This window comes from Ixodes scapularis, unplaced genomic scaffold (assembly GCF_016920785.2).
Source record: "Ixodes scapularis isolate PalLabHiFi unplaced genomic scaffold, ASM1692078v2 PGA_scaffold10__122_contigs__length_95168666, whole genome shotgun sequence".
NCBI classification, from domain to species: domain Eukaryota; kingdom Metazoa; phylum Arthropoda; class Arachnida; order Ixodida; family Ixodidae; genus Ixodes; species Ixodes scapularis.
Window position 1 is genome coordinate 63,597,683 of NW_024609836.1, and position 27,883 is coordinate 63,625,565.

A 27,883-nucleotide genomic window follows, 5' to 3' on the forward strand; every position below is an offset into this window, starting at 1 on the left:
CTTCGGTGCGCAGCTCATAAGTTTCGGCGATTCACTCCTGGACAACATGATGAGCATCCTCCCAGTTGACAAGTGGAGGCGGATCCGACCGGCAGCCAGCCCAGCGTTTTCTACGGGAAAGCTACGCAAGGTTTGTGCGCTTTTTAGATTCTTAGAAGGGGTCTTACCTTCGGTATTGTCCGAGATGATACGATGTCTCATTTAACTTTACGGGCTCGCTGACTTTTAAGCTCAACTGGGTGTTTTTTTTAGTGCTTCACAGATTGTTTTTAAATGACACTAACGCGGTGTGTGCGGGTGAGTTATATACGGTCAGTGGAACACAATATAGGGGTCTAATACGTCACGATAGAAAGGTTAATTAGGTAAATTGTGTTGTTTATTTTTATTAGTGAAGATAAATATATGGTTTCATTAAGAAACCTGCTGAGCGTTGTCTAAAACCACTAACTTACTAAGTTTTATAAAGACTTGGAGCACGTGGAGAACGCGGTGATGCGCTAAACATAGCAGACGTGCAACAGGTTCGAGGCTGGAGGCGCCAAAACCCGGACGATAAACGCGCCGAGGTGTTATAATCCGGGCGTTAACACCGCCAGCTTTGCACCTAATAACTTTAGGGATCAAAGTTGTTGGTGTTTTTTTCCTTAAAATTGAATGATTTAGTGGTTTTCGATGACGCTTATCGTGAGTTTATACTTTGGATCTTATTTGTATTTTCACTAATTCAAAACAATTAACAAATTTTAGTTTAGTATCTAACTTACCGCGCCCTGGACTAGTCGTAAAACTAACCTGTGCAGAACGCATTAGTACAGCTTTTGCGGGTTGTTTTAGAAAACAAAATGTGTAAAACTCCACATTGAGCATTCTGTATATCGCACATTTAATATCAGAGGTGTTTTGTGCACACTTCACAGTGCAGAAAACATTTGTTACAGATGAATTCCTTAATAGCTGACTGTGCCCGAACAACAGCGGAACACTTGAAAGAAACAGCAGAAAAGGAGGGAGAACTGGACGTAAAACAGTAAGTATTTCTCTTTTTGCCGAGCCTCGTAATTGTTTAAACATCTAGAAACGTGTATTTAATATATTTTTTCAAACTAAATGTTACAAACGACTCGATAATTTCGCTTATTTTTTAATATCAAAGTAGGAAATTATTGACATTTGCGTAAGAAATAGCCTTTTACGCAATTCTGTGATAGACAATCAGAAATTGGCCTTGATGAACATTTCACACAGGCGATATCCTCCAGTTTAGACATCTGTGGTGTTTTGCTAGCTACCATTTACTGAGTAGTTCAAGAATCATATTATATTATATAAAAAGCTTACCGAAAAGTTAAAAAAAAATAATATATTTTTTTTTCTTTTTAGAAAGGATGTGCGTTGTGGAACCCCGCTGAGAAATAACGATAACCACCTGTAGCCACCTGTAGCGCAGGCAGCTTATTGCCTTATAGATCCTTTTCAAAACCCTGTCAGGCAACATTGGCGGTCGCCATTTCTTGGGCACGAAGCTCGTGAATGGTTCCGAGCACTGATCTCTATTGTAGTAGGCTGGATCGCGGACCGCGGCCTCGGCAGCTGGGGCCGACTGTCGCCACCGGCGGCCATTGATTGACACCAGCCAATCATGGGACTCTATGGGAAGAACGGGAAAAAATGCCGTTTCCCACGTTTTTAAGTTGTTGTTGGCAATAAAACTTTTTGGATGCTTTTCGATAAGCCCGTCGAATAGCTGGCGCACAATGCTTATATATTGATAAAAGCTGTAGGTTCAGATGTTTTGCCAGAGACTGATATGTTCTGCGTATTTTCATTTCTAACGTCGCACGACGTGAACGTTTAGCGCACGCCTGAAGAAGGAATTCCTTACTTGAGTGGCGGTTACGGCATGCTTACTTTACACAAGCTGGCGTGCACACTTACTTTCTCATAGATAAAGCAGAACGCTCCTCCGTCACGTTGAGGACCCGGCCACCTGACACGGGGGATTCTCGTCATTACATGGGCTCCCGAAACTGGAGCTTTTGAAAGCGGGGCAAAAAGTACGGGGTGTCTGCCATGGGAGCATTTGACACGGGTTTTTTGACATCGGATGCTTTCGTGCACCACCCCACTTACACACTTACCCGTCTGGCCCACGTAGCAGAGCCCACAATAAAGCTGAATTTTGTATAAAACTTCCTTGATGCAAAAAAAAAAAAAAAAAGAATCGATGTTCTTTTTTATTTTCTTGGGGGGGGGGGGGGGGGGGGGGGGGGAGGGGGTTGCGTATGGGTGAGGTTCGTCTGTCTCGTCAGTTCCGCCAATTTGGCGGTGGCGTGTTTTTTGTTTCGTTTTGTGTTCCCTCTTTCCTGTTTGTGTGGGGTTATAAAGTGCCATCCCCGTGCGAATAACTTCGGCTGTGTTGGAGATTTGCCGTCGTCTTGTCCGTTATTTCATTACTCGTTGTCTCAGGCTTTAATCTATGTTTATTATGGAAGGTGCTCCCGCGATTCTGGCACATCAACTGTGAAACCTTTCAAGTAACTGGCACGCGTTTCATTCGGTTTTCGTTTCGGGCTTTCGAAAAGATAAGGAGACGAGACTGGGTAGGCAAGGTCATTCTGTAGAAGGGTATGCACTTGGGCTAGTTTGTGATCCATATTTCCGAGGGTAAAAGCGCTAAAAACAACGGACAAGTAAAAGAAACGTCACTCTGTAGAAGTGTGCGCACTGGGGCTAGTTGGTGATCCATATTTCCGAGGGTAAAAGCGCTCTGTGTTGTTCGTTTCTTTTACTTGTCCGTTGTTTTTAGCGCTTTTACCCTCGAAAATAAGGTCATACTGGGCCCTTTATCTTTTACACTCGGAGTCAGAGTAAACACGAATCTTCTATATATCCTGAAAAGCCTCATGCACGAGGCAGCATTTTTATTGGGCCAGAAACCCATGGGAAAACCGATCCTGCGCTTCACTGTTTTTTTACTTACGGTGTTTCTATGCAGATTTTACGCGAACTACGCCCTCGATGTGATTGCCAGGTGCGCATTCGCCACCCGGCTGGACTCGCACAGTGATGAGACCAACGAGTTTGTCACCAAAGCCAGGCAGGCGTTTTCGGGCGGAATAACGCTGCGACTAGTTTTAGTTTGTAAGTACATACAGAGAGTGATATTCGCTACGGATACGTAAGTTGGCCTCGCTTAAATTTGTTCTTACAAGAAATTCCAAGGATGAATTGAGTTTTTTTGGACAATAAGCACGCACTGGAACCCTGAAAAGTGGCGGATTTACATTCCGAGTCAAGAGGTTCAACGAGTGAAAAGATTCAACGCGTCAAAAGAGCCAATGGTAGGTCTCCTGAATCATTGGACATTTTGACTCGCCGTGCATCTTTTCACACTTTGGATCTCTTGATGCCTTGGACCTCTTGACCCCCATTGGATCTCTTGGCTCGTATTTGACGAGTCAGGAGGTCCAACGCTTCAAGAGTTCCATTATTGGACCTTGAGACTCGATGGGCCTCTTGACTCTCTGTCCGATCATCGGAAAAGGGGGAAAGGGATTAGAAGAAATTCGAAACAAGAGAAGGAAAATCATACGTAGGTTTCATTTCATTTCATTTATTAAGTCTCTCAGGGCCCGAAGGCATTACAGAGAGGAGTGGGGCACAGTAAATAGAACAAAGCAAATAACAATGAAAAGGCAAAAACTACACAAAATGACTACTAAACATCATTTAGCAGGTTTGTAATGGCACTGTACATCGAATAAAACAAATATCAATGAAAAATTAAACAATACACACACTCACTACTAAACATTACGTAACAGGTTGGTAATGGCAATCTTAAATTTATCTAAGGCAGTGATTGTGACAATGGCTGCAGGAAGGCGGTTCCAGTCAATCGAGGTTTGATGCAAAAAGAAGGCATTAAAGGTACATGTGCTGCAATGAGGGATCCCAACTTTTAATTGATGATCGGTGCGTGATATGTAAAATGGTTCAGAAAACAGTGCTTGGCGGAGAGTAGGGTTAGAGTGATATATCTTATGGAACAGGCATAGGCGGGATATCTTTTGACGAAGAGAAAGAGTGGGCAAGGAGAGGGATGCTTCCATTGTAGTGGTGCTAGCTGTGCGGTGTTAGTTAGAAAGTATAGAACGGGCGGAGCGGTTTTGAATGGATTCTACGGCAGATGCAAGGGTGATACCAGGGTTTCAGATTGAGGCGGCATATTCAAGTTTAGGGCGAATTAAGGTTTTATAAATGAAAAGCTTTAATGAAAGAAGGGCAAGAAAAAATTTTATTTTGATGTTCCCTAATAATCGATTAGCGTTTTTCGTGACATAGTCGACATGAATATTCCAGGACAGATCATTTGAAATGTTAACACCGAGGTATATATAGGAGGACACAGGAAGGAGGGTAGAGTTATTGATGGAGCAAGAAGGTCACATATTAATTTGACGAGAGACACACATGGATTTACATTTAGAGATATGAAGTTCCATAAGCCAGTCGGTGCCCCATTGGGTTACATTGTTAATATCGATTTGAAGAGAAGAGATGTCAGAGTCGCTAAGGATTTTTTTTTGTAATTAACACAGTCGTCATCAAGAAGGCTAATAGAAGAGAAGACATGGACAGGGAGATCATTAATATATATATCAGAAATAGTAGTGGACCGAGTACAGAACCTTGTGGGGCACCGGAGTTGACAGGCGAGTATGGAGAATTAGTTCCGTTGGCGTGGACAAACTGTAGGCGGTTAGTCAGAAAGGTGTCTATCCAAGCGAGAACATATGGACATATGTTAAGGCTACTAAATTTATGGAAAAGAAGGGCGTGAGGAACTTTGTGAAAAGCTTTGGAAAAATCAAGGAATATGCAGTCAATTCTGGAACCCTGGTCAAGTGTGACATGGAGATTATGAGTAAAGTTAAGAAGTTGGGTTTCGCATGAGTTAAACTTCCGAAAACCATGTTGTGATTTGTTAAAGAAAGAGTTAGAATCCAGAAAGTTTGCAAGTTGAGAGTAAATTACGTGTTCAAGGATTTTGCATGGTGTACTCGTTATGGAGATGGGACGGTATTTAGATGGATTTTGTTTATCGCCACTTTTGTGTACAGGAACCATCTTCCCCACCTTCCAATCCAATGGCAAGACACCATGTTGAAGTGACTGAGAAAAAATCTTGAACAGGATAATGCTGGAATACAGTTTAGTGTTTTTCAAAAATTTAGTGTTAATGTTGTCAGTACCTACCGCAGAAAACATTTTTAGGTTATCAATTATCTTAGCAATTCCTTCACTATCTACAACAACAGGATACATAGGCAAGAAATCACAGGCGGTAAATACTGGGAAACAAGAACTAACTGGAATATAGAAAGATTTAGTAAACACTTCATTTAAAACGAAAGAACACTGATCGTTGGATAATTAATTTCCGTCAGCATCCCTAAGCGTTATATTGAAAGAGAAAGATGGAGTAATAACCTTCCAAAATTGACGCGGGTTATTTAACAACAAGGAGGGTAACGTATTATTAAAATAATGGGATTTTGCATCTATAAGTGCTTTTTTATACACACCAGCTGCAGTACGGTGCGCTGATCATTGCTGTTCGTTTTCTGATAGCTTTGCAGCACGAAATATTATTTTTTTATTGATTGCTAGCCTTGTTAAAAACACGTTATACCAAGGCGATTTAGGAGAGGACAAAATAATGCGAAGTGGCAAGTGCGGTACGCAACTTGTTCTTTAAATAAACACCAGTTATTCTCAACTGAGCGCTCATCCAAACAATCTAAGTAACAATAAAAAAAAAAAAGAAGACAAAGGTTCTAATAAAGGAATCAAAATCAGCTCGTGCATAATCAGAAATTCGCTAAATTTATTTTGACCTAAAGCATGTAGGTAGATCTAAGGAAAAATGCAATAAGGAATGATCACTAAGACCTGGCAAATGAGTTAACGAAGAAATGAGCTCAGGCGATGTTGTTAAGATGAGGTCTAAAACAGAAGCGGTTGAAGCAGCAATACGGGTAGGTTGGGTAACCATTTGTGAGAGATTAAAATCCATACACAAGTTCACGTATTCCTCGCACTCAGACGAGAAAGAACTAAGATGAGTAGAAACGTCTGACCAAACTATGGAAGGATAAGTAAAATCGCCCAAAAGAATGATTGGAGCATTTGGGAAGCGAACAATGACTGTGTTGATTGCATCGTGAGGGTTAGAAACAAAAGTGTCACTTCTAGGGGGACGGGGATAACACGCGCCTAAAATGTATTTTTTTTTTTTTTTTTAATTTGAGACCAACCCACACTAGCTCCAATTAAGATACCACGTTGATATGAAATGACGGTATGTTTTTCGATACCGCAATCAACACACCGCCGCCGCTGCTTTCAGCCCTGTCGTGACGGTATATATGAAAACATTTCTGAAAATTTAATATCTCGCTGTTACGTATCTTGCCTGATAACCAGGTCTCAGTAAGAACAACAACGTCAGCATTAGAAGAATCAGTATTAGAAGATAACTTATCGTTCTTGTTCATGACGCTTCTAATGTTAGTAAAAATAAGAGGAACAATATTAGTAGAAGTGATACCATCACAGCTTCCACCCCTCGCTGCATGTTGTTGCGGAATTTGATTGGGACTAGAAGTATTATGTGGAGGCAAATTAAAGAATGGTAACGAAGTTGAACGAGAGTTGGAAACTCCGGTATTATGTTCAAACGAAGTGTGCTCCGGTTCCCGGGAGTTCAATTCAATAACAAAGTCAGACACAGGTATGCTTAAATCTGTTCTTACAAAAATTCCAAGGAGGACTTAAGTCTTGTGTACAATAAGAACGCACTGGAAGCCTGAACAATACCCTCGTCCACCAAGGGTCACTTTTTTGAAGGAACAAAAACATTCACTTGCCTCGTTGTTATTGAAATGGCAATACATTGAAATGAGCCCTAAAACCTAGAACTAAAAACGTGACACCTAAAACCAATAATTAAAAGGTTAATTAACAAAAATTGCGTTAATCATTCAACGCAGCGTGACGATAATCCCCTCATATAGTGCCCGCTGAGCCTGTTAAATACATGATGAAGGCGGCACTCGTCTCTCACCCTCGTTTCAAAAAGAAAATCCCTCAAAATTGAAATCAGACAGCCTGTATTCTGTGTGGGAGCATGACCAATTTCTCCCTTTAAGTGGAGATTTAAGATATATCTAGATGCATTTTAAAATACGATATTTTTTATCATATCAATGGGTAGTACACGTTTTAAACGCCAAAAAAACAGCATGGCGTCTTTCACCGACAGCCGAGTCTTGTAAGAACTAGTTCGCGAGGAGTACGGGTAGCGCGCATAATTTGTTTGGTTGTTGTTTCTTGGGCTGAAAATGCGTATAGACGCGTGAACCTAATTAGAAGCCCCGCCCTAGATTTCTTAAGCTGTCGTTATCTACATAGTGTTCGCTGGAAAGTAATCATGCTTCGTTACATTCCGAATAAAACCTTGTGTGTGTGTGTGAGACCTTGTTTTGTTTACGTTTGTTCCAGTTATGTTCCCCTGGGTTTTCAAACTTTTGAAACTGAAGGCTCTCGACACTGACTTATTTCTTTACTTCAAGAAGCTCTGCCTCAAAATAATCGCCAAGCGGAAAGAAACCCAAACTGTAAGGACCTATACGCACATCTGTTCTGATCTGTCTTTTTCGAGTTTCGATGTCGCGCTTCTACTCTGTGCTTTCTGATAAGAACGTCAAAGCGCCAATCACGAGAGTGAAAATATCATTATTCCGTGTAGACTTTGGATTGAATTACGTTGTAAATTATGCATCTGCGGCACGTTGAACCAGAAGTATGTTAGAAGTAGCGCAAGTTACTTCTAATCCATAATTTATTTCCTTAGCTATGCGCGATACATTTGAAAAGCGAGGAACCTTTTCGCACAATTGGAATAAAATAGGTGTTATGTTTAAAGTTTAGTGGCGTCTATTTTAAGGGATAATATTTTTGGCTTTGTGCTGTCCGGAAAGCAAAATATTAAATACCTCTTCTAGAACAACAAGTGCTCGAAATTATTATTAGTGCAGCTAGGCAAATCGGGAAATTGAAATATTTGTAGATACTGTAAGGTATCGGGTTGGCCGACGAGACTCGTCGACCGTTGCCACGCACAGCCGAGCCACCGGGTTGAGGAGAAAGAAGTGGTAGCTCGGGGGCAGTTGGTTCTGGCGGTTGGAATGAGCGGCCATGATTTGCGGGTGTCTTAGAGCAAGTGTTTAAGAGACGTTGAAACCTGACAAGTGGGGGCTCGTCCGGGATAATAAGATGTCTCATCCACCGCTTTTCGTACCGCCAGACTTTCTCCGTACGATGATGCAGCAAACGGATGGTTCAGCGCTCCATCGGGAACAGATCGCCGCCCACATACGCGAGCTCTTGATTGCCGCGCCCATCGAGCTTGCAGAAGGTGAGCTCGACCCTGAGCTGCCTCAGCCCTTGCAACCTTTGTTGCCTCAGCCCTTGTCGCCTCAGCCCTTATCGCTTCAGCCCTTGCAGCCCTTGTTACCCTCTCCGTTGGTAACGCCAGCCGTCACTGCGACCAACGGAGCGCCCGATCAAGATCCCATGCATGCCTTGTGGATCTCCACCCAGCCTCCCAGGTTTTCTGGTTTTGGAGATCTACAGTCACCAGAAGGGTTCATAGAGAAGCTCGAGAGTTACTGCCTAATCCAGGGTGTCAAGCCAGAGGATCGCATCAGCCGTGTCGTACCCGCAGTTCTCGACGGAAGTGCCAAGCTGTGGTTTCGCTTCGCGGGGGAGTTTACAAGCTGGGGCAGCTTCGTCACCGCGTTCCATAGTCAGTTTGCGCCGGTGGACAAGAAGAAGCGACTGAAAGAGGAACTGCGGAAACGAACTCAACACCCCGAGGAAAACCTGAAGCAGTTCATATATGTCATCAGCAGTTACTACGACAGGATCGGCGAGCCTGTGACAGATGCGCAGAAGGTGGAGAGGGTACTCCGACAGATGCACCCGCAGTTCCGGGATCTCGTTGAAGGAAGGATCTTCGCCACGCTCAAGGAACTCGCCGACGCTGCCGATGGATTAATGGAGCGCGTGTGGCGACGTCTCCAATACGTACCCCCTCCCCAACTCTCAAACCAAGTGGCCCGGGACTTGGTGTTCCAAAGTCGAACAGTGACGCCAGTGCCTCGCCTAGTTCCGGTGACTCGAACGGCGACGCCAGTGACTCGTCCAGTTCCGGTGACGGATCAGAGTGTAGCAGCCTGGACCACGCCCACCCTCGCTGCTCCAAACGCGTACCCCTGGTGCCTGCATCCGGCGGCCCTGCAACCTTCGTACTACAGGGACCAACTCGGTGCTGTCGAGGCTCACAGCGTAGCACCGTCCCAGATGGGTTTCGGCAGTTTCGGCAGCCCAGTCCGACAGCAGGCCGTGCTCCAAGAAAACAGCTATGATCGCCAGCTACAGTGTCACCGGTGCGGGGGTGTGGGACACATGTCACGCCAGTGCCCTACGAGCGCGCGCCGGGGCCGGGGCCGGTCTCGCTGTTTTCGCTGCAACGAGCCCGGGCATATGCACGCGAGTTGTCCGGGAAACGGCAGACAGTAGACGCCGCACCGGCAGGCGTCTACATGTCAGTGCAGGTAGCTGCAGCAGCCGGTGGAAAAGAGCCGCTTCTGGAGCTTCGCATAGGGGACAGAATCTTTTGCGCACTCCTGGACACCGGGTCAAGCGTCAGTCTAGCAGGAAATGCAGCTATTGCGACAGCGGTGGCTGGAGGAGCGACTGTTCGAGAAGAGCAGCACTGCCTTCGTCTTGCAGCCGGTTGGTCTCAGACAACAAGCTCCGTACGATGCCGAGTGCATTGGGCAGGGGGATCACGTAAGCAGCGATTCCTCTACATGCCAGGCCTTTGCAGGGACATAGTGCTAGGCAGAGACTTTCTTAACGCTACCGGCATCTCCATACACATTTCTTCGAGCGCTTGGACGATCGGGTCTAAACAACAGAAGCGTATTCCGTTTTCCAAGGGTGAAATCCAAAGAGAAGAGTCCAGTCAGGCCAATAACGAACAAGTCTATAGCTTAGAGCGATTGTTCGCCGAGTCAAGTGAAGGCCCTTGTGTGCAGAGAGAACAGCCTGCGGATGATCAGTCCCTACGAGAAAATGACTGGCGTCAGGCCTACCATAACAAGAAGATGCCTACAGATGATCGACATCTGCTGCACGCCGACAATCCTGACGTTGACTATGCAAAGCATCCGGATGTCTTAACCATGCTAGGAAAGTTCGGCACACTATTTGACAAACGTCCTGGCTGCACGGGACTGATGGAGCACACCATCAACACTGGAGATTCCGCGCCAATTCGCTGCAGGCTTCGCCCCGTCAATGCTCACAAAAGGCAGATTATGGATTCCTGTATCGAAGATCTGCTGCAGCAGGACTTGATACAACCCAGCTCGAGCCAGTGGTCCTGTGCCCCAGTCCTGGTTGCGAAGAAGTCGGGGGGATACCGACTAGCTGTTGATTACCGGCCGCTCAATGCTAAAACCAAGTTCCGGTATACCCGATGCCACGGACAGACTGGGTACTGGCAGAGTTAGGCAGAGCTCAGTGGTTCACAAGCTTCGACCTGTCCCAAGGTTTCCTCCAGATTCCTGTCCGCCACGAGGATATCCCCAAGACTGCATTCATATGCCACAAGGGTACATTTGAATTCAAAAGGATGCCCTTTGGCGTGGCTGGCGGACCAGCCACATTCCAAGCTCTCATGGACAAAGTACTTGTGGGAATCAAGCACAAATTTTGTATGGCCTTCTTGGATGATGTCTTGATATACTCCAGTTCATTTGAAGATCACTTGTGGCATATTGAAGTGGTCTTGTCTAGGATCGCCCACGCTGGGCTTACCATCAATCCGACGAAGACGCAAGCCTGTAGGCGGTCGCTGAAGTTTCTAGGGCACATAATTTCACCGGGAGAGTGCAGGCCTGACCCAGATAAAGTTGCAGCTGTACGCGACTTCCCAACCCCCCAAAGTGTCAAGGATATTCAAGCATTTCTTGGATTGGCCGGGTATTACCGGTCTTTCCTGCCAAAGTTCTCTGAAGTGGCCCGTCCTTTGACCATTCTTCTACAGAAGAATGTACCCTGGCGTTGGAGCAACCAGCAAGAAATGGCATTTCACCAGCTCAAAACCATGCTGGCAAACGAGGTGGTGGTTGCACTCCCTGATCTCAACCGACCGTTTGTGGTGGAGACCGATGCGAGCGGCACTGGCATCGCAGCAGTCCTCTTGCAGGACACGGAGGGACAACTGCGGCCAGTGTCATTTATTAGTCGATCTCTGAACGCAGCTGAAAGGAACTACACCGTGCAAGAATGGGAGTGTTTGGCCGTAGTCTGGGCCATTGACAAGTTCAGGCCGTATTTGGAACATACCAAGTTTGAGGTACACACCGACCACGCTTCTCTCAAGTGGATGTTCACCACCGAACAGACCTCAAGCAGGGTACGTCGATGGGTGCTACGCTTGCAAGGTTTCGATTGCCTCATCAGACACCGTCAAGGAGCAGCAAACATCCCAGCTGATACCTTGAGCAGGTTCCCTGCTCCAGTCACGGGACCGCCGTCGGAAGCACTGGACACCGAAACCGAGGAGTGGTTCCCCATAGAGACGGTGGAGCCAGAGCACCGGCTTCGGTTCGAGGAAAATGCCACAGTGGAGGAGACGGACATATCACTGCTCCTCAATGCATCCCAGCTCGCTGATGAACAACAGAAAGATCCTGAAATCTCCGAGGTAATTCGCTACCTCCAAGACCGAACTCTGCCGACCGACGAAACAGAAGCACGTCGAATACAACATCTTTCTGATGATAGTGAAATCGATCATGACGGACAGCTACTAAAGGTTTCAGGGGAAAGAAAGCTCATCTGGGTTCCAAAACAAATACGCCAAACGGTACTGCAGTTGTCACACGATAACCCTTTAAGCGGACACTTGGGGTACTTCAAGACTCTGAAGCGGGTCGCGGAGAGGTATTTTTGGATCGGTATGAGGTCTGACGTTTCCCGCTATGTGCGATCTTGCCCGTCCTGTCAGACTTTGAAGCCTCGTCGTCAAAAGCCGGGGGGACTAATGGACAGTACCTGGGCAGAGGAACCTATGGCACACCTGAGCGTAGATATAATTGGGCCATTACCTATATCAAAACGCCACCACAGATATCTTCTCGTGGTCATCGACAAGTTCACGAAGTTTATTGAACTATTTCCCCTTCGAGCTCCGACCAGTAAGGCCATCCTGGTAAAAATGATTGGCGTGTTTTGTCGACATGGCTTCCCAAAAAGCATATCCAGTGACAATGGAAGAGTCTTCGTTTCTCGGCTGTGGAAGAACGTCATGAAGCACCTCGGCATCAAAGACCGCCACACGGTACCGTACCGCCCTGCAGGGCAGATGGTAGAGCGGCATAACGCAACAGTGAAGCAGTGCCTCGTGGCATACTGCCATGACCATTGTGACTGGGACCAACGTATCCCTGAAGTTTCATTCGCAATGAGAACTTGCGAAAGTGTGACCACAGGGTACACGCCAGCTTTTCTGTGCTATGGGCGCCAGCTCCGCAAACCATGGGAACAAAACCCCGGTCAACTTCCTACACCAGACAGCCGAGCTCCAGGCTTCGTGGCAGAGGTGACATCTAGGCTGCAAGACGCACACGAGTTTGCGCTAGAGAACCAGAGAAGAGCCCAAGAGCAGCAGCGCCGCTACTACGACAGAAATCGACGACAGTGTAACTTTAGGATCGGTGATCTAGTTCTCCGTGATCTGCACACTCTAAGCGATGCCAGCAAGGGCGTGGCGGCAAAATTGGCACCGAGACGCTCGGGGCCATTCGTGGTGGTGGGGAAAGTGGGGCTGAACGACTATCGCTTGAAGGACCGCAATACTGGACGACCAGCAGGACTGGCACATGCTGACCAGCTGCTGAAGTTTTGTGAAGACCGGCTGAACATTTAATCTAAGGGGGGAGGATTGTAAGGTATCGGGTTGGCCGACGAGACTCGTCGACCGTTGCCACGCACAGCCGAGCCACCGGGTTGAGGAGAAAGAAGTGGTAGCTCGGGGGCAGTTGGTTCTGGCGGTTGGAATGAGCGGCCATGATTTGCGGGTGTCTTAGAGCAAGTGTTTAAGAGACGTTGAAACCTGACAATACAATACTGAAGCCGCCCCTCCTTTTTGTCTTCAGTATCTTATTGCGAAATATTGTTTTTATTCTTTGGATGCTTAAGGGGTTCAATTAAGAATATCCGTAACTAAAGTTAAGAAAAAGTTGATTGGCTGGCATATGAAGCCCCAGAAGAAGAAATGCAGGCACTAAGTAGACATATGTGATATCTACGCAAAACATAAAATCGACCGGGAGTCTACAGGTTATAAACGGTGTATGCGTAATGGACCGATCTCACCAGCCAGTTTGGCTACGCCACCGCTGCCGGAATGCGTAGAGGGAACGGTCGTGGAGGGAACTTTAGCCCTTCTGCACGTGCGACAACCTCGCAAAAGCTCTGCGCGTGTAGAGCACGAGATGGCACTAGTAAAGACCCCTCTTGTGCAGTGCCATTTACCTCTTGTGAACTAAAGTTATGCTGGCGTTACGCATACGCCGAATGCTTGGTGAGATCTGTGAATTGGTTTAGCCGGCGATAGCAGGCGCCTGAAAAGACGACGAGGTCTGCGACAGTGTACTTTGAGCGCAGCTTCGTTTGCCTCATATGGGATCGTATAACATCGGCTGCGTTCGCGGGGTCCTGGCGGGGTCACATTGCTAATGAATGGATGGATGGATGTTGACGGCTATACTCTTTGTAACGAGCGGTAGCTTGCGCCACCTAGCCTAAGTCATCCATCGTACAAAAGACACGTTGTTCGCTGCGGATATGATGAGAGATTTGTCTGCAACTCGGTCATTTTCGCAACATGTTTGTTTCACGCGCGTGTATGCTTTAGGACGTGTCTGCAGACAGTGCTTGTATGTAACATGACTGCCATACAGGAAATAAACGGGTTTAATTGGACGGTGACCAGCGCCACCTGGATTACTCATGTTCAGTTTTAATTTCGGTTATGCCTGTCATCTGGTGGTAAGAGGCACAACCACGCGCTTTTTTTTTTTGTTTCACCGGAAATTACGTTGTCTCAGAGAGTGTCTGCGTGCAGACTGTATTTTGCATCATGTGTGACCACGTCTCTGGAGTGAAACGGGGTAGAGTAAATTCCAAGGTGCATAGTAATTGGCAGCGTTCTTGGTTATTTTTTAGCGGCAGGAGGATTTCTTGCAACTTATGATGGACGCGCAAGACGGTGTCCTTGAAGCTGCGGCTGAATCTACATTATCGGCCAACGAGAAACTCTTCAACCTCGACTCGGAGATCAAGGCGGACACCTCGTTCGTGGGAGGTGTTAAAGGTCTGCTTGACTTCAGTGTTTTCTAAACCAAGCATCGACGCACTTAAGGCCTCGTTATTTAGGGAGTTCCCGGCGTAGTTCAAAATTGAACTCTCTCTTTTTTTGTTTTCCGCACAACTTTGTGTTTTACGTGTCACTGACGACTTCAGATACGCAGGGGCGCGTCTTACCATAGCAGAGAGCAAGTTGTCAGCTTCTTGAGCAGGAGTTGTGGTGACATCAGATTGGCGCCGAGCTCTGATTGGCTTTGATTGAAAGAACAGTGGGTAGACCTCAATATTACATGCCTGGAGGCCTACCCACTATTTTTCTCAATAATACCTCGGCGTTAGGACGTCATCGTAACCTGTGCAAGAGCAGACGAACTTGCGCTCCGCATAGCTTGGTGATTCGTTCTGCGGCGTTCTTATGAGCTATATACTGCCACAACCTGATTGGCCGAGGAGATATGATTAGATGCTGGTAACTCACCAATTCCCGCCCCGCTTCTCTTAAGATGTCGGTGACTGAAAGAGCGTTCTGTGCTCACAGTTAAAAAAAATAAATAAATCCGGTGCTTCCCCGATGGGCACCTTTGGTGACCCTTCCCTGCAGCCTTGACTGAAGAGGAGGCCATGGCGCAGTGCGTCCTCTTCTTTGCTGCTGGTCAAGACACGACGTCATCCGTGCTCGCTTTTACCCTCTACCTCCTGGCGGTCCATCCCGAAGTTCAAGCCAAGCTGAGGGAACAAGCTGACGAATGTTTCAAACAGCATGTAAGTGGGCACTTTCGGCACTCTGGAGGCTGGTTAGCGCAGCTGATTTCTCGCGTTGCGACAGGAAGGATTACGTGTGCCTACGTCACGGATTGCCGGGACTCTTCTGCGCTTTAGATTAAGCCTGGTATACCAGTTTAAAGGGATGGTAAACCGAAATTTGGATTACAAAAAAAAAATGCAGGAGATGTAGGCAGGACGTGACAATCCCTACAACACTACTAATAAGGCGATATCTCAAATAAACGACCTTATTTAAAAAAAAAAAAAAAAAAAGGTTGAGATTGAACCAGGCCGACGAGGCGCGTGACGTCAAGATACCTTGTTTCCTCCTCTCTTCGCTTCGCTCCCTCAAGGCGGCGAGGCGGAGAAGACGCGAGGCCGTTTCCTCTCCTTCTCGGAGAAACATGACGTCAACATTTCTGCCCAATGCGAAGCCTTTTTCGAAAAATACGGCCATCCGTTCGAGATATCGCTGTATGAGTGATGTTTTGGTGTTTGTAGCATCCCGTTGCACGCTTTTGCCGCGTGTTTTGGGGAATCCAGATTTCGGTTCAGCATCACTTTAAAAAGATGGCCTGGCGCGCGACTTTCGAGACCCGAATGTTTCGGTGACTTTTACGTAAAGTGAGAAAACGTAACTGCGACGGCAGGGAAGAGCCTCAGTTGTGCCGCCGTCTCCAGCGGGAGCTTCCTGCCTTCGGCAATGCTTCGGTGTCTCGTGCACCTTGAGCGCGCGTGAGCAGCCAAAGCAAGGCGGAAGGCAAGGATCGCGTGCTGGAAAATACAAAAATAAAAAAAAAATACATTTTAGGATCGATTGCAAGCGGGGCATCTGGCTGCCGCCATGTCTCTACACGTGCGGGCAAGCACATGCCATTGCAAGTCTGTCAGTGTCAAGTTCACATGTACGCTTCGCGTGCTGGTGCCCTTGTGTCTCCAGTCGAGGTGCTAAGTTTAAAATAGACAATTTTTCGAAATTAAGTGACATCTGGTGGCTCAAATAGCAGCTTACATTTTACCGTAATAGGCCTGTTTCAATCGGCCAGGGTATGCGAGTGGGCCCGCAAGACGCGTCCATGAAATGCCTGCATCTAGAGTTCCTGCATAGGCTCCCTACGGGAGCCAGAGTTGCGCGTTTGATTCCACGTGCCGCGTGCCGCCCTCGCCGCTATTCGCCGAGATCCGATCACGTGAGGAGCCGTATCAAGTGTCGTGCAGCAAAGTAGACGTTGCACGCGCCCCGGCGTACGTTCCCCGGCTTTTGAGCGCGCCGCGCGCCTCGAACGCGCGGCGCTGCTATTCGCCGAATTCAGTCACGTGAAGTGCTGTATCCACATGCCATGCATGAACGTGCAACTTGCATCGAGCATGAAGCGCCACTGCATGCGGCGTTCGATCATGCCCGAGACGCAGTCGTTTACAAGCGTGCGTCAGCAGATCTGCTCACGCGCGGTAAGAGAGCGTCTCAAAGAATTGAAAAAAGTATAGACTAAACGAAAGAAAAATGCAGTTCGCGCTGTTTCGTCAAGACAGTAAGAATGATTCTCTATTAGCTTTTTTGTTCTCGTTGTGTTTTTCCTCAAAAATGTTTTCCAACAATTAAATTCGGCCAGCTTAGCATACTCGAGCAATAGACCCGTCGCTCTGGGGCAGGCTGCGAGAGCACATCCGCAAGACGCGACCGTTTTAGGATGGCTGTACTCTCCAGGTGGCTCTGTAACGTTCGATTTGGCACGTGCCACGCTCGAATACAAGCATTTTTCAGCATCTGTAGATGCGCGGTGACAAAACTTCTAAAAAAATAAAAATTAAACAAAAAGTTATGCAACTCGCGGCCGCCGCGTCCCATTAAACATTCCTTTCAGCTTTAATATTTCCATTGCTTTCTTTCATGCTTCCGCGAGCACGTATGTTTCGCTTTACGTGATAGCGAAGCCGAAGCTACTTGCAAAAGCACCTTCCCCCGAACGATGCTCGCACTGTATTGCTTGGCAGGGACACTAAAAGGTGGGAAGTAGCTCTTGTAGCCTCTACTGCGCTGGCACTTATAATCGAACGGAGTGTATAAAAAGTGTAGTGGGGAAGCGTAATGACGCAAACGCGAGCCACAAATATTCTATTTTGTTTGCTTGAAGCGCTGCTGAAAACTTGAAAACTACGGGCCTATGTGAAACAAACCGCAATGACACGCGATTGAACCGCGCCTGAGAAATGCTCGATTTTTCTCGCCAGAGGCGCTGCCCAAACTTGAGAGCTTCATCCCTATGGCGGTAGGCGACCTGCAGTCTGTAGTATCTTGCCGCGCGCCATCACTTTTGCTAGTCAACAGCGGTCGAGAATGTGTGCTTTGTATACTTAACAGTTCGTTCTGGATCGGAAAGTTTTTATGTTGAGATATATAGAACTGGTAAGGGCTAAGCACCGACCCACATTGAAGCCGTAGTAAACGTTTATTCACTCTTTCTTGCGTGAGTTGAAATGTGGTGGCGCCTACGTGCAAATAGCCCCGAACCACTTATTGTTCTAAAGCTGACGGCGGGATTCGCACTATTTGCGAAATCAAATAAACGCGATATCTTCTGGAAACGGCCACTTAATTCACTCTTACGATGAAAGAATGTTGAGGAAACAATTGGAAAATGTACGTGGACCGGAAGGGCGCCGGGGCTACCCATTAGATGGCGCCACTGAGTTTGCTGCAAAGCAACAAAAGACGAATACATCAAGTAACTTTAGAGGCGATTATGTGCCACCAACGGATTGACTAGTCCGGAGTTAGAAATAAACGCTTTCGCAGCTCTTGTGTTCAATTCGTGCGTCGCATTGTACTAACGCCTCGGATGTATAGACCTTACATCATCCGCTTCGCAGCATCTTCAACTTTTTCCATCATCAGTAACCAGAAGGCCGCCATATGCCATTCCGCAGATGTTGAGAGTGATCAAAGTGGCCAGACTGAATTTCGGAAAGGGCCTATTTTCTATAAACAATGGGGCCTTTCACAAATTTAGTGTCATGAAGTAGCTCAACTATCAGCCTAAATTCTAGTATGCTAATGGCGGTTAAAACCAGTGTTGGACAAAATGCTCGATAAAAGTATTTAAGTTATGTTAGTAAATATTTGCTTCATAGAGTATTTAAAATACTACTCAAGTTACTTTCACTGTAAAGTATCTTGAGTAGGGTACAAATACTTAGAAATGTAATTCAAATACTTTTGAAGATACTTCCGCGTAATTTGTATCGACGTCAGTGACAAACTCAATTATACAGCTGCGTAAATCTGGTTTACCAGAATGGTTTATTAGCACGCAACAGCACAAAATTGCAAAAAAAAAATACAACCAACATTGTAGGGTTATTTTATGCAGTCCAACTATAAGGAGCAGGATGTCACTGATACATGTTAAAAAACATTTCTAAGACAAAAAAAAAAAAAAAACCCGAAAAAACGCTTTTTAGTTATAATGACATTGTTGAATATTACGTCCTGCGGCGTACTTTAGACGCTTCGTTTAACTACAAACGAACTTGAGATACGGAATTGAGTGAATAGATAACAAAGAGAGCCCACGTAATAGCCACGGCACTGGTCGCCCTTTTTTCAAGTAGGTTGCGTTCAGGAAAGCACTCAACGTTAAGGGATGCTTTGTTGGCATTTTGAGAGGTCATCCAGCTCGTACTTGGTTTCCAGTCCTGTTCTCTGCTTATCAAGGTTCCCTTAAAGGCCGTGTTCACAATAAGAAGAAAAAAAAAAGTTCGACGTTTGCCGTAGCGCAACGCAAAAGAAAAGTGTCTTCTTAAGTGTCCACTACTCATTTTCTTCTGTTTGTTACTTTTTTGACAATGAAGCCTGCATTGCTGTCGTAAGTTGCTTCCCGTTCTGTATGGTGATCTTTACATTCGTAAAACCACCCCTTTTGTTTGGAAATTTGTTTTGGAAGAAACACTGGAAAACAAAAAGGCCCCTTTGGGAAGGCGAGGGGAAACCTTCATTGTACGAACTTTGGTGTGAATTATGAGTCCCAATCGACACAAAAGCCATCTTTTCACGAACTCAACCTAAGTCACCGTAGCTTATCGGACCTAGCAACATGATTTGGTTGCCCCAAACATTGTTCACGTTTGCTCGTGCCACGCCCACGCAACTTCACACCGAAAAATAGGAAAATGGTGGAAAGTCAAAATGGTATTTGAGATAATGAGGACAAGATACTCAGAAATGTAATTAAAATACACTATCAAAAGCTCTCGATCAAAAGTATTTGCAAGATACCAAAATACTTCAAAAAGTACTTCAAATACAGTGTCTTGAGTAGAGTATTTGAGATAGGCACAAGTCTGACTTAAAACCTTGTACCTATTCATCAACGGCAGACTTACGAATGTTGAGGTTTCCTTAGATATACAGTGTTTCCTTTATTTGTTTCAGTGTCGAGTGTCAGGAGACTACCCGTTTGTACGAGACGCTTAGTTGAGTGTCATGAGTTGTCTGGGGCGTGCCAAAACTGAGCATTCCAGAATTTTACATGACACGTCAAATACGTAGCGCATAGAAATTTATAAGTCTCGCCACAGTGACATCGAACAACAATACAGCGAACTAAAGCTTGGGACGTTCCGGCTCCGCATCGGTGCCTGTCTTCAAATTCTTCCTTCACCAGTCTTCAAGAGGCCGCCATTAGCATGTACAGATGATGTACACTTCGATGATTATGGTTATCACAGTGGCCAGACTGAATTTCGGAAATGGTTCATTGCAAGCATGGCGGTCCGGCTGGTGCGCCATGCTTGCAAACACGTGTAGCTGCCGTCTGGACGTAGCTTTGGCAAGCTCGCAATTCTTCAGGCTTGCTTGCACGAGCAGATACATGGCGACGGCCAGTTATCCCCGTTGTAATGTTGTATAGGTTCTGAATTTCAATTAAGCAGAAGATGAATATTGCACTATCAAAAGTCTTAATCTAAATTCAAATTTATATGGTAGGACTACAACTTGCTCGTGCAATGATGGCACACAATTGTTTACGCTTTTAGTGACGGAATGGGTGCAATCATATAATGAGGGTCGTTTTTGTAATAAAAACTTATTATAATTAAGAAAAATGATTTTAACCTTTTTTTAAAATTATTATTATCCAAAGGGGCCAGATCCAAGCTTGGATGTCGTCTCAAAACTCAAGTACCTTCACGGGGTCGTGTCAGAATCCCTGAGAATGTTTCCTCCCGGACCAAGGTAATCATTTCGTTCTTTGTTCAGCATCATATGTTAGTCTATCATATATGCAAGGGTCGTTCAAAGTTGGCGGGGACTCTTGTCCGTAAGCGATGACTGAAGAAGTGTAGCACGATGAAGCTTGCGGATGACGCTAACGTAATCCTTCTTGGATATTAACCGTGCCCCAAATAGACGCCTTTGACGGGTGCGTAGCAGTGCCAGCTGTCATGGCGAAGGGACGGACAAGAGGAACGGGGTTGGAATTGGGAGACCAACTTTCTCCTTTTCAAGCCTGCCAAACCCCTTCACCCCTTCCCGCGTCAAGTCTGGCCGATGAATTCACCCCTGTCCTATGTTAACTTGGCGTCAGGGTGCATAATAAAAGTTTTCGTGAATAAGAAAGTTAGCCCAGCCGTAATCTTTAGAAGATTGCAAGAACAGCTATGGAGCAAACGCTGAGACGTACATGAATACAGATGGTGTTAACATACCGCACACATTTTAGAATAAATAAAGCTGGATTGATTCATATACTAAGTGGCCAAGGCCGGTTTGAGTTCCGCTATCTTGGCCCGAAGGAGAGTGCGTCCTCTCTTTGGTGGGCTGGCGCCGCGCACGCCATCTTGTGCGCCCGTGGCAAACCGTGGGTTACTATGGTGTCAACAGCAACGTATGGCGACCGCCGGTGACAAATCAACTGCATGGACGCATTCCTCTGGCTGCATGTCATGCAGCCCAGTTCTTTCTGAGCAAAAGCGAATGAAGCCGCTGGCATAACATTGGCAGTGGTGCCTGGACCTGTATGGGGAGTACTTAGAAAACCTGCAGGCATACTTTGGTGCTTCTTGGATTGTACATTCTTCCCTTGAAGGAATAAAAGTCCCCGATAATCCTTGACGATGCTTACATATCATTACATACTTGTATATTATGGTAGCCTGTTTGTAAATATATATATATATATATGTCGTTTCTTTGATATATACATATCTTTACTCGTCTTTATTCTTTAAGGTTGGAGCGATCTTCCCCAACTGACTACGTTCTGGGTGACACCGGAATTAAAATTCCAAAAGACTGCCCGATTGCCGTACCCGTTTATGCGATGCATCACGACCCAGACTACTTCCCCGATCCATCAAAGTTTGATCCCGACAGGTCTGTGTGACTTTTCGCTCGTTATATTAAGCTAAAAGCATCACGGCATCAGGTGTCACTACAGCATTATCAAATACCTAGAGTTTCTTGCAGAACTTAAAAAGGATGTGGATGGTGGAGCATGTTGGTATCTAAATTACGATAACGGAAGAGGAACACGGTAGACATTACAGGCGACAAAGTCTTTCGACTTGTTGCAAGTGGAAAGCATGGGTCGTCAGCATGGTCTTCCGTGTCCGTCTTCCGTTAGCGCAATGCAGGGGCGGTGCGACGATTTTCGGACTTCGGTGAATGAATTGGGGGAATTAATCTTTGTTACCTGGACTCCTAGGAAATGAAAAGCAAAAAAATCGAATTTTTCCTTGCGGTAGTTTTTATTAAAAAAAAGAAGAAAAGAAACACGTTTACAATCCCCTTTAATGCCGAATTAGAGCGCAGCTCTTGAGGAGGAGGATGGGAAGGTACGGAGAGGAGGGTATACTTCTCCTCCACATCCGTACCCTCCCCTGCTCCTCTTCTGCTCGCCTCAATTTAGCGGGAAATTTTCCTTAAATTTCCCGCTAAATATAGTGGATATATTTTTTGTTACATTTAGCGAGAAAATTTTCTGCTAAATTTAGCAGGGGATTTTTTTCCGCTAAATTTAGCGGGGAAATTTCCTCGCTGAATCTAGTGAGGAAGTTTTTCCGCTAAATTTAGCGGGTAAATTTTCCGCTATTTAGCGGGTAAATTTTCCGCTATTTAGCAGGAAACTTTTTCCGCTAAAACTAGCGGGAGTTTTTCCGGTAAATTTAGCGGGGAAATTTTCACGCTGTGTTTAGAGGGGAATTTTTCCTGCTAAGTTTAGTGGGGAATTTTTGCCGCTACATTTAGCGGAAGAAGTTCCCGCTAATAGGGAGTTTTCGTAGACCGCGCTGCCTCCTCCGCTAAGCGTTCCGCAACGAAGAAGTTGATACTGCGCCTGCGCGACGATAGCCTTGACTGTGGAGTTCCCGCTATCGTAGCGGGTTGCGGAGGGCCTTGCGGGACGGCAAAAACGATCTACGAAAACTCCCTAATATCTTTTAGCGGGAAAACTTTTCCGCTTAATTCAGCGAGGAAGTTTTTCCGCGGTTTTAAGTGGGGAAAATTTTCTGCTAAATTTAGCGGGGAAATTTTTTTCCGCTAAAATTAGCGGGAACATATACCCATAATAGGGAGTTTTCGTAGATCGTTTCCGCTGTCCCGCAACGCTCTCCGCAACCAGATACGCTAGCCGGAACTCTACAGTCAAGGCCATCGGCGCGCCGCCGCAGTAGCGGCTGCTTCGTTGCGGAGGGCTTAGCGGAGGGCGAAACGCGGTCTACGAAAACTCCCTAATGCAACCATCGGTGACGTCACGAGTGACGTCACCAGAGGCGACGGTCACCAATCACGTCATGAGTGACGTCGGGTGTGACGTAACGTGTGGCGTCGTCATGGGAAACGGCACCACGCGGTTACGGCGACGGCGTCGCCGACGCCGCTCAAACCGGAAACGGGCGCTTAGAGCTGCGTTTTAAAAGTGAGACGGTTACTAATCTCTGTAATTCGGAATTAGAGCGCAGCTCTTCAAAAGGAGGAGGAGGAGAGGAGGGTACGGAGGGGAGGGTAAGCCCCCTTCTCCTCCGTACCCTCTCCTCCTCCCCTCCTCCTCCAATTCAGTTTCCCCGCTAAACTTAGCGGGGAAATGACGTCACATGACTTGGTGTCATATCACCTATGAAAAAATTCAGTTTCTCCGCTAGATTTAGTGGGAAAATTGACGTCACGCGACCTCAACACCAAATCAATTTTCCGCTAAATTTAGCGGGGAATTGAATTGGTGTAGAGGTCATGTAGTGGGGACTTGAATTTGTGTAGAGCTCACGTGACGTCAATTTTCCCGTTAAGTCTAGAGGATCGAGAAACTGAATGGTCCGCTAAATCGAGCGGAGAAACTGAATTTCAGCGCTAAATGTAGCGGGGAATTAAATTGGTGTTGAGGTCACGTGACATTAATTTTCCCGCTAAATTTACCGCGGTTCCGCCAACGCCGACGGCGACGCCGATGTCGACGCCGCTCAAACGAAAACGGGAGCCTAAGATCTCCGATCTAAAATTAAACAAATCGAAGTCAGGCGTTGGCGCATCCGCGGCCGACGCCTCAAACTTCGATTTAGCGTCCCGACTTTTACGCCATCTTTCGAGTGACTTGCAAAGTGACGTCAAGCCCCGAAAACAGAACCCGTCGGGTTCCGTTTTCAGGGTCCTCAGCTCCTCCTCTGTGATTGTCGAGCTGTCAGCAGCGCACCCACCATCGCCGAAAGTGGCGGCCAGCGGTCGAGGCCCTGGCGCCAGGAACGCGTCTCCGACTTATGTATTTACCGCGTAAAAAATAAAGTGGTCCCTCGATTTCTGCCTGGTGACGCTACAGGAGTGTTTTGCTGTCGCCGGTCGCGATCCCGGCGGAGTTGCAACAGCAGTGGTGCGTGTGGCCGACGCCTGTTCTGCTGCAGGTCGCTCTCCAGCTTGACAGTTCAAGCAAGCTTCGTCAGGCAGGAGTTGGGGTTGCCGCGACGACAGCGACACTCGCGTTCGCCCGTGCTTTTTCGCCAGCATTTCTGCGACCAACCGCCAGGATCGCAACGTCCGACAGCGTGACATCCCGGCTTTTGTGACGTCATTTGTTGCCACTTCGGGATCACCTTCAATAAATGGGTGGAATAAAGGACGCAAAACACACCAGGCAGAGACACGTTTCATCATAGCCGCCTATATACTAACAAAGCCTGGCAGATCGCCACGAGAAGCGGCCGCCGAAATGGAAAAGGTGGAGTGGCAGACAATGGATGAGAAGAGAGCCACGTGACTGGCACCCCGCTGCGGCGAGACGCCGAAACACACTTCTTCCGAGCGAAGAAGTGGGTTTCATGTCCTTGCCGCTGCAAAAGCTGTGCGCTGACTTCTAATTTCCCCGAGAAATGGCTCTTCGACGCTCTGTGCTAGCAGATCCTCGCGCTCCAAATCTGCGACCGGGCACCCTATGGCTCCGTCGTCGAACTGCCAGGCTCTGCGAGTATAGAGGAGGCTATGGTTCCACGCACCGTACCTAAAGCCCCACAATAGAGAGTTTTAGGGAATCGTTTTCGCACATCCGATACGGTGCAATGGGCCCTCCGGTACGAACTGCGCATGTGCGAGCCTGGTGCGGTAGTCTGTGCGCAGTTCGTACCGGAGGATCCATCTTACCGCATCGGATGCGCAAAAACGGTTCCCTAAAACTCTCTACTAACTGAAAAGTGTTGCCATTCATTGTACCGCACGGACAAAAAAGCAGACATAACACGGTTCGACACGGGGACGACGGGGAGGAAAGCAGCGGAGAGGGAGTCGCTGGCTCCGTTCGCAATGTCACAAGCACGAGAGCTCGAGGTCGCTGCTTTGAAGCGTTCTTCCGCAGAACGAGCACTCGCGCTAGAAATGCATGTCTCGAAGCCAGGAGCGCGCAGGCTATAGCTCGCGCAATAATGACCCTTGATCAAATTCACGCTTTGCGTTTCTTACAAATACCGCCAATCATTGTTGTAGGAACGCGCAGGACACGTGCCACGAGCCAGTTCTCCATCATAATTTGCTTCTAAGGGCCGCGCATTACCGTGTACTGTCGCCATCTGTTTTCAAGGGCTGCACGAGGCGTACGCCTCGTGTGTGACACATTAAACGCTCCTTGCAAACACAAAAGCCTCAAGGGTAGAGTGAACTGGAATAGGAGTAGTAGAAAAATAGCCGGCATCCAGGTGAGGCGCTTCGTGTACAGAAACCACCTGAGAACGTATACACGACGCCATATCCCATGTTACAGTAGCCATGCCCTCCGGATTTCGACAACAGCGCCACTCGCGGCAGTCTACACTTCTGGCTTCACACGGCCGATGGGGCGCCGCCAACGCTATTTCCACTGCCCCTATATTCTAGTTCATTGTGTCAAAAGGTTTTATTCGCGGCGAGATGTTCGTGTAACGCCGCCTGGTGGACTTTTTCTGCGACCCAGAATGAGGATACTTCAACTTCCTTTGCTGGTGCAATCCCGTGCAATGCAAAGCTTCTATGTGCTATGAATATTTCAGCAACCGCAGTGCATAAACAGAAGCGCCCCTAGCGAGCTCCTCCCCGCGAATTGTGTACCCACTATGACGCAACACCGCGGTTACGATGACCGCGGTGTTGCAGCCGCGTGTGGCACGCGGCTGCAGATCGAAAAATAAAATGTTTTTCTTCCTTTGCGATTACGCAGCCGAATCGCAGTATTTCGGGGGCAAAGGGCACGTTTTTATCACTTGTACCAAGATAAAACAACATATAAATTGCAAGCTGCAAATTCGTTAATTGCTAAAATTGTTGCACCGCCCCTTCAATGCCTCAACACTTTATGAGGAGACCATTCGTGTATGTATAACTCAATAAAGCGGAAACCCACATGATTTCTAAGTATGTGGTAGAAGGAGGTAGATGAAGTTTGTCGACTTGTGTCTTTTTGGACATTCCCCCAAAAGGTTCAGCGAGGAGAACATCGATAACATTCGCCCGTACACATACCTTCCTTTTGGAGCGGGGCCACGGAACTGCATCGGCATGAGGTTCGCCTTGGAGGCGGTCAAGCTGTCCCTCCTGCACTCCGTCCACAGCGTCGAATTCGTTCGTACAAACAACACTAAGGTAAGCATGGTTCTTCGCCTTCTTCTTGTTTACCGCGTTTCCAGAGTTAAAACGAATATTATACGCTGTCAACAACTTAAGGTTCACGATGACCCAATTTTCACAAATTTCTCAACTTGAAACATATCGTGAGAAATTGATCATGCGAATAAACGCGAAATCTTGTGCCCGCCAGATATTCCCGAAACCCACCCGCAAAATATTGAGCTCGCAACAATAAAGTCGTTTGCACTATTTATCCGAAGGTGGATTTGGCGTGGACGGTGGGATTTGCTGGCGAGCATGGAAGGGTGGAGGAGAAAAGGAGGGCAATCGCAAAGAGGAGGTTAGAATATGTAGGGGAAAAAAAAAAGTCTAGAGAAGTTTGATAGTACACGAGTTTGGAGGGGTAGGCGATATAATGAGTCACGGATTTCAGAACAGAATTTAAAGAGAAGTCGTGTAAACGTTGGTGCAAGCTATACTGAAAGACCGATAACCAAAACAATTCATTCATCAATCATTGTGCCCCAATGTTTTTTTGTTTGTTTTGTTTTTCAGGTTCCTCTCGAATTCGCTACTGGATTTTCGGTCTTCAACGCCAAGAATATCACAATCGGAGTTAGGAAGAGGACTGTATGAAATATTTCCACGTATGAGCCTATGTTTGTTGCAATCAATCATTCAACTCGAATGCTGGGAAGTGGGCGTGGTGTTTGAATGTGCTTACGGGTAGCTTTTAATTGATTACATGATTAATTGAAGCAATTGCTACGTTTAGCTTGTGTGCTATAAATAAAGTAACTTCATGTATATGGCTTTAAATCGCGAAGATATTCAATCATTCGGTACTTCCAAATTTCTAAATATTTTTTTTTTTTAAATCTAATTTGTCGTGTAAAATTAAACATTGTTTTGCGGCACGTTTGGTCGAAAATAAGAATCACGTGCCCACCATATATCCACAAAGTCAGCAGCTGTACTATTGTGCCTGAAAATAAAAACGCACAACAGAACCACAAATATAAAACATGCGACTTTGTCCTTTGGTGTCCAAAATATTAGACTCTGCTCAACCAGGTAACCATCGTACTTAGGGTTAAAAGTAACCAAGTCTTATGGAATCCGCATATGGGAAAAGGACATCCGGAATGGGATTCAGCTTCACTTTTTTACAGCGCCAGATATTAAATGGTCGCCGGAACACAGGGTGCAGGAGAGGGGTGAAACGGATTAGATTGTTACGTAATGAAAAATGTGAATGAGCAGGGGCAAGGTGAGTACGTTACTAAAGGGGGAGCTGGTACCGGGGACAATACCATCAGGGGAATATGGACACTTATAAAGCTGCTCCTCAGGAAGATAATTTTCTGCTCCCCCAAAACATCAATTAAACATCCATTGGTGGATCCTTAGTGAATGCGTTAGCATGACCCTTGGAAAACACGTCCCATTTTGGCAAACGCTAACGCTGACCCCTTCAATTTTCTCTTTTGGCTTTCGTTTTTGCTTCCCCTATTTTTGTTGTCTCTT

The 27,883-nt window shown here is 46.6% G+C and overlaps 1 protein-coding gene across 1 annotated transcript; it reads left to right on the forward strand.

Annotated features, from left to right (window-relative positions):
• Positions 1-27,380, forward strand: LOC120851098 (cytochrome P450 3A8). Its single transcript, XM_042288482.1, has 10 exons — positions 1-130; positions 942-1,030; positions 2,999-3,144; positions 7,570-7,685; positions 14,374-14,521; positions 15,116-15,276; positions 20,424-20,515; positions 21,512-21,655; positions 26,209-26,371; positions 26,912-27,380. Exons 1-10 carry the CDS (start codon positions 47-49, stop codon positions 26,990-26,992), a joined length of 1,224 nt encoding a protein of 407 aa, XP_042144416.1. The 5' UTR covers positions 1-46; the 3' UTR covers positions 26,993-27,380.
• Positions 27,381-27,883: the final 503 nt, after the last annotated feature.